Source organism: Ricinus communis, chromosome 7 (assembly GCF_019578655.1).
Source record: "Ricinus communis isolate WT05 ecotype wild-type chromosome 7, ASM1957865v1, whole genome shotgun sequence".
Taxonomy (NCBI): Eukaryota; Viridiplantae; Streptophyta; class Magnoliopsida; order Malpighiales; family Euphorbiaceae; genus Ricinus; species Ricinus communis.
In genome coordinates, this window is record NC_063262.1 from 21,578,292 (window position 1) to 21,594,410 (window position 16,119).

General features: G+C 32.3%; 1 protein-coding gene across 2 annotated transcripts; it reads right to left on the reverse strand.

Moving 5' to 3' along the window:
* Positions 1-1,595: 1,595 nt before the first annotated feature.
* LOC8282567 (lysM domain receptor-like kinase 3) lies at positions 1,596-15,875 on the reverse strand. 2 transcript variants are annotated; one of them, XM_015723103.3, is made up of 12 exons: positions 14,986-15,875; positions 8,173-8,206; positions 8,048-8,052; positions 7,810-7,959; positions 6,386-6,582; positions 5,427-5,516; positions 3,721-3,814; positions 3,491-3,642; positions 3,320-3,411; positions 2,595-2,733; positions 2,159-2,257; positions 1,596-2,067 (listed from the first exon to the last, which is right to left on the reverse strand). In XM_015723103.3, the coding sequence occupies exons 1-12, from the start codon at positions 15,644-15,646 to the stop codon at positions 1,903-1,905; spliced, it is 1,878 nt and encodes a 625-aa protein (XP_015578589.2). In that variant the 5' UTR covers positions 15,647-15,875; the 3' UTR covers positions 1,596-1,902. The 2 variants fall into 2 exon arrangements, with proteins under 2 accessions (XP_015578589.2, XP_015578590.2); XM_015723104.3 differs by lacking the exon at positions 14,986-15,875 and adding an exon at positions 8,342-9,321.
* Between the last annotated feature and the right edge of the window lie 244 nt (positions 15,876-16,119).

Sequence of the window (16,119 nt, forward strand, 5' to 3'; positions counted from 1 at the left end):
TTTGAACAAAAAAATATCAAAAGGGGTGAACTGATCTATTTTGAAAAGTTGGAGGGAAGAATTTAACTTTATTCCTTTTTAATATTTTAATTGTATTAGATGCAAAATTAGCAAGAATTACCAGGTTTTTCACTGTAATACTATATTTGAAAAAAAAAATTAAGACATAACTTTATAAAATCTTGAAAGAATTAGTTAAAATTATTTAAAAATTCAAAATTCAAATTTAATTTATAATTTAGCTTTAATTCTTAAAAGTATAACATTAGTTGTAAGATGAAAAGCAAAAGATATTACATAAATTGAGTAATTTGCTTTCACATGGGACTGAAGACTAAACCTAGGTACTAGTAAATTGGAGTAGCATCTATTTCTCTTTCGACTATATTTAATTTGATGTAATCAATGATGTAATGTAATAAATATAGGCAATATAACTATTTCATCACAACGTTTAATTGGTATATAAATAAAAGATGGATCGTAATATAATGACTATTTTATATTTGTTTAAATAGTTGTCTAAAGATATATTAAATGTAACGTTATAAAAAATTAATACTTTAATTATAATTATCAACTTTACATTTGTATAAAAATAATATAATTATGCATATAAAGAAAAAACATTCCTACAAGTTTAAAAAGCTCTAACTATTTATAATTTTAGAAAAATATTCAACACATGAATAATCACTAAATAAATGTAATTCGTATTATTTTTTAAATATTCTTTTTGTAGGGAAAATTTATGTCATTACAAGTATATAGAACTAAAAAAAGTAGAATTAAATATAAGAAGAAAACAACATTTCTATAAAAAGACAATTAATATATCTTTGGGCACATAACTTACATGTAACTTAACTCCAGGTTTTCTCTTTTTCTTTTTTTATATTTACTTTTGGTGGATCAATAGAAGCTATGTAAATGGAATCACATTTGTGATGATTTTGCAGGAAATTGGCCTTACGTCTAGCAATGTACTAAGGAATATGCATGCAATTCTCATTACATAGAATTGGAAAAAATTTACACAACCAAATAAAGGATTCAAATGTGAATGTAATTCTCATTCCCTTACATTAGTGATTACAGTACCAAACATGACCCAATATCTGAGGTGAAGGCTGGGAAATCTTTATTCGATTAAGTTCTACAGGTACTAGGGAGGTTCAAACTCGGATAAAAACTGGTTAAATATAGAATCAGACTCTAACCGATTCAAAATATTGTTAATATATGGGAAATCTCCTACACTTTACTAAAATTATGACATCTGTTTTTTTTTCAGTTGTTAGTAACTGGTAACAGATGAATGTTAATCCTCTGCTATTATTGTTAGTGTTACCCTTTGCTAGAATTCGTTGATCATTGTAATTGACATGCTAAGTGCCATTTTGAATTGACAAAGATTTGGCATTTCATATATTTGATATATTAAATGAATTTTTCTACTGAATTTTCATTACATAGGAAACTATCTTTTCTTTCGTTTTTTATGATAAGAAGTTCAAAGGCATATAAATTGGACTGGGTCCATTAAAGCTATAGAAAACTCTTAACGCATAGGCTTATTACTTTCTTGTTCCGGGTTGGCATCAAATGCAGGCATTTAAGCAGTATAATATTCAAGTAACAATTACTTTCCTTCCACTGTCCAAACCCAATTCATAATTATACAAATTTCATGCTTCATTATTCCCAAAGGAATTATTTATGTGCATTCAACAAAATGGTTAAATATCATTCTGTGCTCCCTCCATAATTTTTATCTAAACATTTACAGGCACTATATATATTTATATCTGGAAGTGACATATTTTAGGTGTTCCTCACGGAATTTTTTTAAAAAATAAAAGATAAAAGAAAAATCTCCAAAATGATCGATGACTATAGCCTCTACCTTCCTGACATTAGATTGACAAGAGCTTGATTTTCATAGAAGGAGCCAACATCCCAATCCTCCGTTGAGGATGAAAGGGTCATTAAGGCAACAACAATAGATCTCATACTTGGACGTAGTTGAGGATTCTCTTGTGTGCATGCCTTGGCAAGCTGTGCCATCTGCAACAAAAATTTGCCACAGCTTTAGGACATATTAAACCTGAGAAAGAAAATGTTAATACTACATATATCTGTAGGAAGAGAATCTTACTTTTCGGACTGAATCAAGCGGATAGTTATCTCCTAGCCTAGGGTCAACCAATTTGCGAACATCTTCTTTAGGATCAGGCTGATTAAGAACATCCTCAAACTGCAGAGCACAGCATAAACATTAGCGTCATCTAATAGACATTTTCTGAAAATCGTTCCTTTGTACAAGAAACCTCACATGCTATACACTGTGAATCACGATTGATGGGGTATCAAATTGTATATCCTAACAGTGTCTCATATAGCTTGCAAAGCAATTGAACTATGCCCCGATCACAAATTGGTATTTGTCGACTTCAGAGATAGCATAGAAGTTGTAGTTTAACTTGTCTGGTTTAGTGCCATTCAACTTTTAATATTGCTAGACTTCTGGTAACTTCTGTATGTATTTACACTATAAAATTAATTGACATAAAGAAGGATGGTAGAAAACTAACCAAAGCAACAAGGCCCCTTGATTCAGCACTAGAACTGTTTCCCTTGACGATAGCTTCCTTGGCAGATATAAGTTCATAAAGGACAACCCCAAGGGCATAGACATCGACTTTCGGAGAAACATCGCCATATTGAGCGTACCTGAAGACAAACATGAGAATTTTAATCCATGACAAATAAATGTGTTCCAGCAGCTTTCCTTAACCCATCGGGTTAGATTGTGGATTGCATTAATTCTTATACACTCAACATGCCATAAAATTCTCTGGGTGAGGCTGAGGCTGACTATAGTAGCTTCATAAACATACTGAGCATACTTCTAACTCTTAGTATTATATTCATGTTTCCCAAAACCATCATTCTCCCTAATGTATCAGTCATAATCATTTGCTCTTCCCAGATATTCTGGATACAAGACTTCATTACCAAATTGATTCTGTGGTTTCCCTAAATTCAGAGAAACCAATCAACATGCTATTCATAAATCTTTTTCTGAATCCTAGGCCTCAAAACTATTGCACTTACAGATATATAGACAAGAATAAGATAATTAAACCACATATTAATTGCTCAAGCACAGATCTTCAGGATCTCTGTTTAAATCATTATGTACAAGAAGAAATTATGAAGAACAGCTAGATAAGCAAGTTGTAAAGCAAAATTTGGATTACTCATGAAGCTTAATGCTGAGATTTGAATTTCATGTTAAATTAAGAAATTATCTTACTCTGGTGGCATGTATCCAAATGTACCCACAAGACGTGTGGGAAGGGATGCACTTCCAACCTCAGTGAGCTTAGTCAAACCAAAATCTGCAACCTGTATTATGGAGGACTTAGTATAACCATTTAAAAGGCTTTGAGATGGAGAATAATCACAACAAAGATGGTGATACAACCTTTCCACGGAAATTCTTGTCGATCAATATGTTTGCTGACTTAATATCACGATGAATATAAACAGGAACAGTGTGCTCGTGGATATATTCAAGTCCTCTGGCTGAATCAAGGGCAATTTGCACCCTAGTAGACCATGGCAATGGATCCCTCCCTACAAAAAAGTAACATTGCTATCACTATTTACATTAGCTAAGACCAGAAATTATCTACAGAATGCAGATAGCCTCACCAGAGCCATGCAAATGTTGGCTTAAGTTTCCATTCTCAATGTATTCATAAACTAGGAAAAGAGAACCCTCAACACAATATCCAATCAGTCGCACCTGCATCGAGTATAGATAACATTAAGAAGAGATAACAGGTAATACAAAATTTACCATGTCATCCATGCAATTGGAGTTTGCAAAGTTACAATTACAGATAGAACTATTGCATCAACTAATACAGCTCTCAAAAATGTTAATAAATAGTTAACTAACTTCTGCCAATCCTTCTAGCAGGACCTATGAATTATCCAACTAATTTTGAACTCTAACCATGAAACATTAACTGATTAAAATACCTTTAAGCAATAAATACCAAGTATATGCTTTGTGCTTCTAAAGGTCTGATATTTTCCAGACATGACAAGAAGTGCACTTCTTGACTATCATTCTACATGTCTGAAATCTGGTGCCTCAAATGTAAATTCTAATATTTTTGTTTGTGGTAAACATTGGACTACATCTTGCACTGCCATGGTCAATAGAAACATGGAGATCAAGATGCTATTGCCTAGCAAAGAACATGTAGTTTGGGCATGTGGGGAGCAGTAAACTACTCATATCAGCACTCATGTACTGAGACGAGGTATAGTAATTTATCCGAAAGCAGGGACTTTAGACTGTTTGACTGTTCTTACTAAGACCATACAAATAACCAACAGAAATTTGCCAAATGTCAAAACAGATAAATCTGGAATAGTTTTAACTTCATTACTTCTACATGGACAGTGAGTGACATATGGATACTCGTATAATGCTGACAGGTATAAAATGTTCAAGCAAGAACTTGGTATTTGTATTAAAAGCTGATGTGTAAACAAATTAAACAAACAATTAATTTGCCTCTTCTAACAGAATTATAATGGTCAATTTAGTTGAATTTGGATTACAACTATTAAGAGTAAATATCGACATAAATATATATTTCACTAGATTAGAACCCTTAAATAAAAGGAAAAGAGAAAAAAAAGATCAAGCTTGTAAGAGATCCCAAATAGCTAAAAGAATAAGAAACTCAAATAACTTATAAGTGCTAGGTAAAACCAACCAAGTGGCTAGTTCTAGTCATTTTGGTGTTGGTTGAACCTAAGTCCAAATTTATCAATAGGTTTAACACTTCTTCCGTTCACTTAATTCCCACCTTAATCAATTAATTCAATTTCTAATATGAAAGAACCGTTCTACCCAAAAAAACTTAAGCTGTTAGGTGAAGCCCCAAGAACAGGTTTATATCTCCAATACACTCCCCCATGCAACAGTCCATTATTTACAGTGTGGACAAGCACAAGCACAAGCCCACTTTACTTTGCTGGAATATTTAATAAATAATACAGGAGTGGCTGAGGACTGAACTCTAGACCATTCAACCATAGAGGCTCTGAAATTAAGAAACCATTTCACTAAAAAGCCTAAGTCACTAAAAAGCCTAAGTTGTTAGCTGAGGCCCTAAGAATAGTTTTATATCTCCAATAAAGCGTAGTAAAAAACACCGTACAGCCAACTAGTTCTATATAGTTTGTAAGATAGACATAAACAGCAATTGAATTTCTAGGAAGGGCAAAACATTACTCCAAAACCCATGTTATAACAAAATGATATATATATGCTCAACTAAAGGTAATTGTTATACACAAGGTAACAAGAATTCTTGTATCCAAGAGAGAAAGAGTACCAGATTCAAGTGATGAACATGTGTTAGAACCTTTAGTTCAGCAAAAAATTCTTTTGAAGCTTGCATGTCCATCTTCTTGATTGCAGCTTTCTGTATAGTAAGTCAAATATATGGGTTGAAAAGCAAAAGATTTATTACTACAAAAAGAAAAGCAATCATTAACATATGCTTCTACCACCAAAGATAAAGAACATACCCACCAACTAAATTGTTATAAATTATTAAAATTTTCATTAAAATTATTTTCTAATTTATAACATTCATTCTCATTTGGATCTGATCACTATCTAACAAATATATCCTATTAAAAATAAAAATAAATTTCTTAGAATTCAAAGTTTTATTATCACATTTCTCAATGTTATATTAAAATAGACGGGAAAAGAAAGGAAAGATGTAAACAAGGCTCATGGTCTTTGGGGAAAATTTTCTATTGGTGACAGATCCTTGGCAAGACCATATATTTGCATGTGATATTATATGCATATTTGCAAGTAGGACTCCATCAGAGATTAGAACTATTCAAAATTATTTAAATCAGAACTATTCACAATTATTTAAATCAAAACTATAACTAGAGGATTTGATTTTTATGCAAACATTTTAGAAAGTAATACAGGCTTTTCAGTCCATCCAAATGTTTTCCTTTCCCTATTATATGTAATATCGATAGAGAGATTGTACTATAAATGGCATATTTAAATGATCTCCGAGCTAAATGGATCAAATAGCAAACACATTTTAAATCTATCCCCCGCTGGTTTATATATGTGGTAAGAGTCCCATTTTGACAGTGATTATGACTTGTATGATTCAAAAACAGAACAAAAGCATGGTGTCCACTTGTCTTAAGCAACAGCCAAGATGACGAATTACCTAACAGAAATTATAATAAGAAAAATTGCATGCATTTCATCAAAAATGATTTAAAAGAAATAAAGACTGGTTTGACTCCTGACCTCGCCTCTAAGTTCTGCATAGTATACAGACCCAAAGCCACCTTGGCCAATCTTATTAGCCAAACTGAAGTTATCAGTAGCCAGGGCAAGTTCTTCATATGAAAACTCGACTGACTTGTCCACGGTTATGCCCGTAAGGCCTGGAGATGGTGCCAAACCAGTTGATTCCACAGGCTTGTCTGAGTTACTTCCAGGACCTTGTGAAAAGAGGAAGGGAAAGATAAAATATTGAACAAGTCTAATCATCTTTACCAATTCATTTTCTTCAGAGAAATAATTAGTAAAAGAAATCATTAAGTTTCATGTATCTATAACATACAAAGCAAAAAGGGGAAAAGATAATGGAGCATAAAGACCACTATACTATAGAACACGAAAATGAAGACACCTATCTAATAAGTAGTTCTTAAAGAAGAAACAAGTAAATTAAAAAATTAAACAAATTATTAATCAATTACAAAATTAACAAATTATTAATACAAGTAATTCTTATATTAATAGAAAAAAACAATCTTATCATACAAACATCATGAAATAAGTAATTCTCATTATGTACAAATGAACAACCTATAATGCATGTGTTGTTTTTATATACATGGATGGGAATAATACTCTGAAAGGATGAAAAACAAGAATTAAATATTGAAAAGATTGACAAAAGAGGAGTATTAGTATTTTTCATCGACCTAAGCCATAGTATAGGGAACGGAGAAAAGCTGGTGGAAAGGAGGGGAGAAAGGGGGGGAGGGAATCAAGTTTTCCCTCTTTTAGAAAGAAAAGGAAAGGAAATAAAATGGTCAATCAATAAACATAATCATCAAACCCCACAAAAGTTGTTCCCATTTTGGGTTAAAACAGGGGGAAAGTGGGTTTTACAGTACATGCCATTCAACCTTTTCATCCTGTAAAAACTATGAAGCTATCATAGTTAATATAACTTAAAAAGGTAACCACTCCAAATTCTTTTCCTCCATTTTAACCAGTCCTAAACAAGAGAGGAGAAAAGGGTATTCACTCACTTCATATTCCCCATCTTTCCCTTTTTATTCCCCTCCCTTTGTCTATCTGCCCCACAGTTTTCCCAAAGGAATGGTTAATGTGTATGATATATAAAATATTAAGAAGAAGAAAAAATAGGAGAGATAGGAGAGAGAGATTTTTGTAAAGAGAAAAATGTACAACTAAAAAATAAGATATGAACAAAATAATTCCTGAATTCTTATTATCGCAAACAAATAAGATCAATATCTGTTAGAATCTTTACCTAAAAAATATACATTTCTTTTATCCCAGAAGTCTTGACAGGCAGCATTAACAAGTGAGAATGTTGTTCCTAACGTTACCACATTGGCTTAAGACCATAGTACAAATGAAATACCTTTTTCTGAAATTCCGGAGAAAGAAATGAACGAAAATTAAAATACCTTGTAATGCATGAGCAGAGATATCTTGAGACAGCAATGCCCCCTTCACCTTCTTCTTTCTGTAAAGTCCAAAGTACATACAAACTGCAACCAACACCACCACAGCCGCAGCAGCAATGCAAATTCCAGCAATAGCTCCACCTGATATTCCTGCTTATATTAAAACTATAAATGTAAGCTTAATAAGCTTAATCATCAAAGAAGTCCTTAATTTGTAGAGAAGGCCAAAACAAACAACCTGTGCTGCAAAACGGAAAAAGAACAAACGAATGAAAAGAAATAAAAACAACATCGATTTAACAATCCGTAAGACATGGATAAAAGATTAAAATAAACATAAGAAAATGCAGCAACCAAAATTACCTTGAAGTCAGGGGCCGGTAGCTATTATTTAAATCTGCAAAATATATGAAGAGTTTCCAGTCAATTATTCAGAAGCATGTCACAGCAGACAACTAAAAATGTAATTTTCAGTTTTCACAATTGCATCCAAAAGCATAAGAGCTTAACAACAAAATTAAACAGAAATGACCTTGTCCAGGAATATAAACCAAGCCACTTCCTCGGCTAAAATTAACACCAGGATTATAACTCTGAAGCAAATCAGCACGAATACTAGTCTGATTAGCAATAGACTCCAACGAATCCTCAGGCCGAAGCGGATATGTGATAAACAAACCATAATCCTTAGAAATTTGACTATTTCCACACGAGCAATTGACCGTCACGTTAAGTATACCGGTATCAGGTATATTAGTAGGAGGATAGCTGTTCAACTGGCTCAACCAAGAAACCGTGGTTAGATTAGAATAGTACTTTTCAGCAACGACCAGATAGGTGTCGCCTGATCTGACGTCGTAGTTGAAGACGTGGCCAAGGAATTCACCGTCGATGCAACCGCAGGGGAAAGGGAGGTTGATCCTGATGAAGGATGGGAGACTGTCCTTGTTAGAGACTTGGTCGCTGTTGTATGTCACGATGGTATCGGGCGAGTCCAAAATACTTGATTTCATGACCTCGGCTATGAAGGAAGTATTTGCCTCTTGCCAGACGTAGTATGAGGCGAATGCTAAATCGCAGCCTCTGGTGCATTTGGAGTGTGCAGTGCTGGCGAGAGAGAGAATGAGTGGAACTAGTAATGATAATAACCCTAATTTCGGATACATTGGAGCTCGACTGATTTGAAGAAGAAGAAGAAGAAGAAGAAGAGAAGGAGGAATTGAAGGAAGTGTTTGGTTTTGATTTTGAATTTAGATATTTTTTTCAATATGGTGGAACGTTGACTGGGAATTTGTGGGGTACTTAAATGAAAAGGGTGCAATATTATTAATAGTTGGTGATGGGGATGATTAAGGGTTGTTGAAAAGGACATTTTGTTGGATTAACTATTCAGAAATGGATAAATTGAGGCTGCCGTGTTCTGAATTTTGTTAAGAGTGGAGGGATAGTACTCGCAGCAATAAATTCCCGCTGTTTTCTTCTGTTCCACTTCTTAACCGGTTGGTCGTTGCTTCCCACGGGCGGCGGCTGCCTTTCAGGATTTGGGGTCTTATTAGGCCTTAATGCCTCCCAGTCTGCGACGGATTAGTAGTGGGCCTTAATGTTGTACTGTTTTTATGGATAGTCTTTTGAGAGGTAAAAATACCTTAATATTAATAAAAAGATATTATTTTTATTGTATAATTTTTTTAAAACATACTGTTTTTAATTTTAAAAAAAATTACAATGCGTTTTTCTTTTAGTTATTTTATCAGAAAATATTTTTAAAAAATTTAAAAAAACCAAAAACATATTTTTAAAAAAATTTCTTTTAATGTTTTCATACAATAAAAATTAAAAAACTTTACACTGTATTTTTTATAAAAAAATAATAAAAAATAAATATTTTTATTATCTTTTATAAAAATATTATATATCATATTTTATACGAACAAATATTAATACAAATAAAAATAAAATATATATTTTACTTAATTTTAATGAATTATATTTTATCTAATTTCACATGTAGAAAATACTATTGCAATATTTTTTTAACTGAAAGTACTCTTACAAGTTTCTAGAATAATGAGGGAGGGATGTGAGCGAAACTCTCTTATCACTTTTTTTTATTAATTCACCTCATCTAATTTTTCAATCTAATAAATTGTTATCTATTCAATAAATTAAATTCAAATTTTTTATTTAATTTCTTTAGAAATTTTGCACTTTTATAATAATTCTCTAAAAAATTTATGTTAAATTATTAATAGTAAAAAAAATATTGTTATTCACAATAAAAAAATATTTTTAAAATTAAAATTAAAATAGTACATTTACTTTTATTTAGTTATTAAGAAAGAGAATATATAAAAGAATTTAACTTATTAAATAGGTAGAAATTATTTGTAATACCCGAAATTTTAATTAATAAATAAATTTTTATTTAAATTAATTTAATTTAATTTTTATTTGGTTTAATTGGAATGATTTAAATATAATTTTGAATTTTAATGCTAAACAAATAAATGAGTTATTTTCTATATCCAATTAATTTGATTTTTAAGAAATTAATTAAGTAAAATCCTTTGAGAAATAAATTATATTTTTGGTTATTCGAAATTTTCCCCTAAATGCATATATATATATAAATAAAATTATATATTGGAAAATTATGGAAAATTTTGTAAAGGATGTTTTTATAAAAGAATTTTTGGGGAAATTGGTATTTTAATTAGCTAGTGGTATTAAATTTCAAATTGGAAAATAGTTAGCAATTTGATTAATCAAATTAATTGTGTGTTAGGACTAAATTGAATATTTATTTTGGGATAAGGATTAAAAGAATAATTTTATTATTATGAGGTTTTAATGGAAATTTGTATGTTTGGTATTTTTGTAATTAAATATGTCGTAAGGGCTTTTTGATAATTTTATATTTAAAAGCAAGGGTGTATATGTAATTATATATTTTCAATAATTCTAATTTGGCCTAAATTACTTAGTTAGGGGCTTAATTAAAAGGCTAAAGAAAAGTTGGGGTTAATTGGAAATTTTACGGGAAAAAATTGTTTTAATTAAAAAAGTTGAGGGATCAAAAGGTAAGGAACAAAATTTGAGGGATCAAAAGCCGATATGGAGAGGAAAAGAAAGAAAAGAAAGAAGAAAGAAAAGAAGAAAAGAAAAAAGAGAAGAGGAAGAAGGGAGGAAGGCGGCATCGTCCGGTAGGCGCTCTAGAGACACGCTGGCGGCCGAGGGTGCCGCTTCACAAGTCTAGCAGCGGCCATGTTAGAAAAAAAAAGAGGGGGGGGCACTGTGGTTGTCGGCACCGTTCCGATCGTTTCCGACGTCCTTTGGCAGCGAGGTCGGTCTTGTTTTGACCGGTGAGTTGAGGGATTCCTTTTGGTGGCAGCGACGTCGGCTTCGGTGGCTGGAGGAGGGAGTTTCGGCGAGGTGTTGACAACGGTATTTTTCGGCGAGCTCCGGCGATGGATGGATGATTGGAGGACGTATCCGAACTCTCCTCAGCTCAAGCTTCGCAATGGCACCGGTTTCGTGGCGATCGAACTCCGTTTGCAAATTGACGGCCGAGATCGTCTATAAATCCCTTCGGATGATCGGGGGTGGATCGGAAAATCGGAGGCGGAGATCGTCATCAGTGCGTCGTTCCGAGTCCGTTGGTGTGTTCAAATCGACGATCGGACTCCGACGGTTGGAGGCGAGTCGGACCGAGCGATCAAGCGTCTCGGTAATTTTTCTCTGGCCCGTAGGTTTTGAAATTCTCTAGTTTATTATATGCTTATTGATTTGTCTTGAGTATAGATAATATTTGTGTGTTAAAATAATTATTTGTCGGACTGTCTACTATAGTCGTGATTTGTGTTGTATGGGGGAGTCGGGAAAGATAGTGAAGTCTTGGGGACCCGACTCCCATTATATTAAATTGTTGAATATTTGAAGTGTTTTTCTGGCAGGTTCTGGACCCATTTTACGAGGGGTAAACGTCCGTATTGTAGGGGAGGTTCTGCCGAATTTTCGGTAGAATTTACCCGAATTGAGATTCTTAGACAGTCAGTCCTTGGAAACTAGACCTAGGGTTAATTGTCAACTGTTTTAGCGTTATTGATAAATTTTTTTCGTGATTAGATAAATCCGTCAGTTCGGCTCGCTCCACCCGAGGCATCGGAGCAGAGCTAGTAGATCGTCAAAACTGTAAGTTAAAGTCATATATTTACTTACGTGTGTCATGTTAATATTTTACACGATATCTCTAATTTAATGATTAATACTTTGATTATTCAGTTATGTACTGTTTATATATGTTTCATTTTTCTGCATTATGATTTTATCGATTTTGTGTTGACTCGAGATGGGACGGCAGTAGGACATTTTATTTTGATGAGTGCACTGGTATGAATCCGAGAGTGATGGAAAAAGGGTAAATTGATAAATTTAAAAAGGTAAGTTAGGACTTGTCCTGGTTGAGCGTCGCTCTCTGGCTTAGTAGAGTGTGTTTGCCGGAGTAAAGGTCCCTGGTCGAGCATTGCTCTCTAGGCGCCGGCTTATATGGAAACCTAAGTGACCAGACTAGAGTTAAGGATCCTGGTCGAGCTTCGCTCTCTGGGCGCCAGTTCTGTTAGAATGAGAAAGTCGAGATGTTAGTGTTGAGAGTAGGATTCTGTTGAGGTATCCCATCCCATTGTATGTGAAGGTTATATTTTTACTTTTATTAAGCATGATATGACACGAATATTGTTGCATGACTTAATATTTATTCAAATTAAATTAATGTATTATTGAAGTGTTCGAAATTATTTTTGGGGTATATAGTTTTAACTCACTCTCGAGACTGACAGTATTAAATTTACTGTTTTTCATATCTATGTTTGTTAGTCTTCCCACGGCCCTTATCAAGCAACCCGACTCCTTCATCATCGGGTGATATGTTTGATTTGGTATGCTGACTTGTAAAAATCTAGATTCTCTGCAGTAAAATAGTAAACTTATCAGTTGTAATTTTATGTATCTCGCCTAATTTTTTTGGCAGACTGAATTAAATATGTAAAATTTAATGGTTAAGATAAATTGTGGCATCAATAATTTTAGATGAGATTTATTTAAGTCAATGAGTGTCAGGTTTACTACGGAATTCGGTGGCCTTACGCCTACCCATTCCCTAATACCAGTCACAGACCCACAAATCGAGTCGTGATATTGTTAGATTAAAAAATTAGATAAAATAAAATCACCAAAAATCGACCGATTATGGAAGAGAGCAACAAAAAGAAGAGATCATTCCTCTGCATAAAAATATTGCTTTTATACGGCAAAGTGGCTTAAGATACTTGAAGGAGCTTGGCTTAAGATACTTGAAGGAGCTGTGACAAATATTGGAGATTTGCATAACTGAATCAGTCTATAATATTGATAAACGACAAGCTGATGAGCAGAAATTGCAAAGAGACAGCTATGAATACATGAGATTAAACATCGGTCACTAGTTTTTATTTATTTTTGAGAATTTTAGGAAACTTTAAAAAATATATATATATATATATATATATATTTAATTGGATCTCCTATTTTGAGAAAAAATTTAAATTTTTTATTTATTTTACTTTTTAATTATAGATGATTCTAAACTTTTTCGATTATGTAGTCTTGTTTATTATATTAATATTCTTAATTCTTAGTAGTTTTATATTTAAAAGTCTCTCTCTCTCTATATATATATATATATATTTTTTTTTTCAATATTATCTTTTTCTTGATCTATAGTAAATAGTTATTTTCTTAAAATCTAATAAATATCAGCTAGTAATTTAATAGAAAAATATGCAATATAGTATTTATTAGGCCTAATTATAAATTAAATTTTTAATTTTATACTTTTTAATAATTTTATCCAATTGTTTCAAAATTTTAAAATAAATACTCATTTTTTTAATTTTTTTTTTCAAAAATACTTTCCGATACCAATTTTTAAAGTTTCACGGTGAAAAAAATGATATAAGAAGTTGATTGTCTTATTAAAAAAATAATAATTATGAACCAGCAAAAATAGTTTATCATAAACTTAATAATATGACCATTAAATATTGAATGTATGTATATTTTTCACATATTTTACATTTAAATGCAACAATTTTTTTATTAACTCACTAATTTTTATGTTAATAAGCATAATTAACTTGCCAAGTCAATTTTCTCATTGTAATATTTTAAAAGTTGTTACCAATAAATATTTTTAAAAATAAACTGAAAGCATAAGTATTTGTTTTAAAATTTTAAAATAATTAGGTAAAATTGTTAAAAAACATAAATTTAAGGATTTAATTAGTAATTATGCCTATTTATTATATGCGAACATAATTAATGATATTAATTATATCTTATTTATATTTTTTATGATGACAAAAGACAATGATACAATAGATATAGAATAATTATCTATTTTTATATTTTAATCTTTTTATAAATAATTATTACTTATTTAAATACTATGTAAGAATATTAGCATAACTTCTAAGTATTGGATTATATATATATAAATATTCATTCATTTTCTAAATTTTTTAAAAATTCTATATTTCTTTTTGGTGCCCTGTCGTGTAGTGTTTTTCATTCTTACATTGAGTTGGCTAATTCTTAAGTCGGAGAGAATGGAGAAAACGCGGTTCAAATGATTTGGTTTCAAAAAGATGCAGGGGAGATCCATTTCAACCAAAGTAAAGGTTGTGCCGTGTTAGACGAAGAAAGCAGATACAGCTTCGAGTCAAGAAATGAAGCTGCTTAGGAATTTAACAAAGTGGGGATGTACATAATTCTTGATTCTGCTCAGGGAAGTCTACTACTTGTCGAATTACACAACCGTTCTTGTCCAATTTGTGTCTAAATAATCTAACGGAGTCTGAACTTATTGTCAACTATCAAGGTTTCACAAGTCTCCTTTTTTTCTTTTTTTGTCCATGATCATTCTAGTTTCTCTTATAATATTTTAATAACAAAGCGCTTTCCTATATCTGTTAACAAGTTGTTTAATTTTAAAATTAAAATGCTGCAAAAAAAGTAATCTCAACAGTGTTCTTAGGCCCCATAACTAATCACCATAAGACGATCAGTGATCAGTAACCCACATAGTCTTATTATATAAAAAAGATAACTTTATAAAACAAAAAAGTATCATAACTGAATTACCTTTGCCTGGAACATAAACCAAACCGCTCCCACTGCTAAAGTCAGCACCTTCATTGTACCTCTGCAACAGATCAACCGAAACATTGGCTTCCCTCGCAATCGATTCCATGCTGTCTCCGATCCGAAGCGGATACGTAACGAACAGCCCGTAATCCTTTGAAACGGACCCATCTCCGCATGAGCAATTAACTGCCACGTTAAGCACGCCACTGTCAGGTATATTATTCTCAGGATAGCTATTAGACTTCTTCAGCCACGGAACATCCGTCAAGTTCGCATATGTCTCATTCGCGAGGGCGCCGTATGTGACGCCAGAGCGAAGATTGTAATGGAACACGTGGCCGAGGAATTCACCGCCGACGCAATCGCAGGAGAAGGGAATGTTGATTCTGGTTAAAGCAGGAAGTCTATCTTGGTCAGGGATTTGGTCTTTATTGTAATCAACGATTGTGTCGGCAGATTGTAAAATATCGGAGCTGAAATATTCGGCTATGAAGGACAATGTTGCGCCTGGGAGGACGTAGTATGATGCGTAAGCTAAATCGCAGCCTCTCTCGCATCTTGATGATGATGGGATGGAGAAGGAAAGTGAGAGTAACAGCAATAACCCTAATTCGGGATTCAATTTGGGGTTAAAACTGTAAAAGAGAAAAGAGAACATTTGGTGATGGTGATGAAATATTGTGATGGTGTTGCTGCTATGGAGAGTTGACTTGGTGGATATCTGTTGTTGAAGGAGACATTATTTTAGGAATTAAACAAAGACTCAAGAAATTTGAGTAATTGATGTTTGGTTGTCGCTTTCTTTCTGTGTTTTGCATCCTTGGAGAATACGAAATGGAAACTTCCGGCTATCTTTTGGTTAAGACTACACTGGCTTCTTGTTTTGTTTTCTTTCTTTCTTTTTTAAATAAGTTTATAACATATGATTTTTTTTTTTTTATATAACATTTGATTTTCTGTATATATATATAATATATGGCATTAAAGAGCTTTGTTTCTTGAATAAATTGAATTGATTTATTATAAACATGCTCTTGGTTTTCTTATGAACTATATCTTTTCTGATTTATTAATTATGATTCCTAAGAATTTTGTTAAACTATTAATTTCATAATATCAAGTTCAATAGAA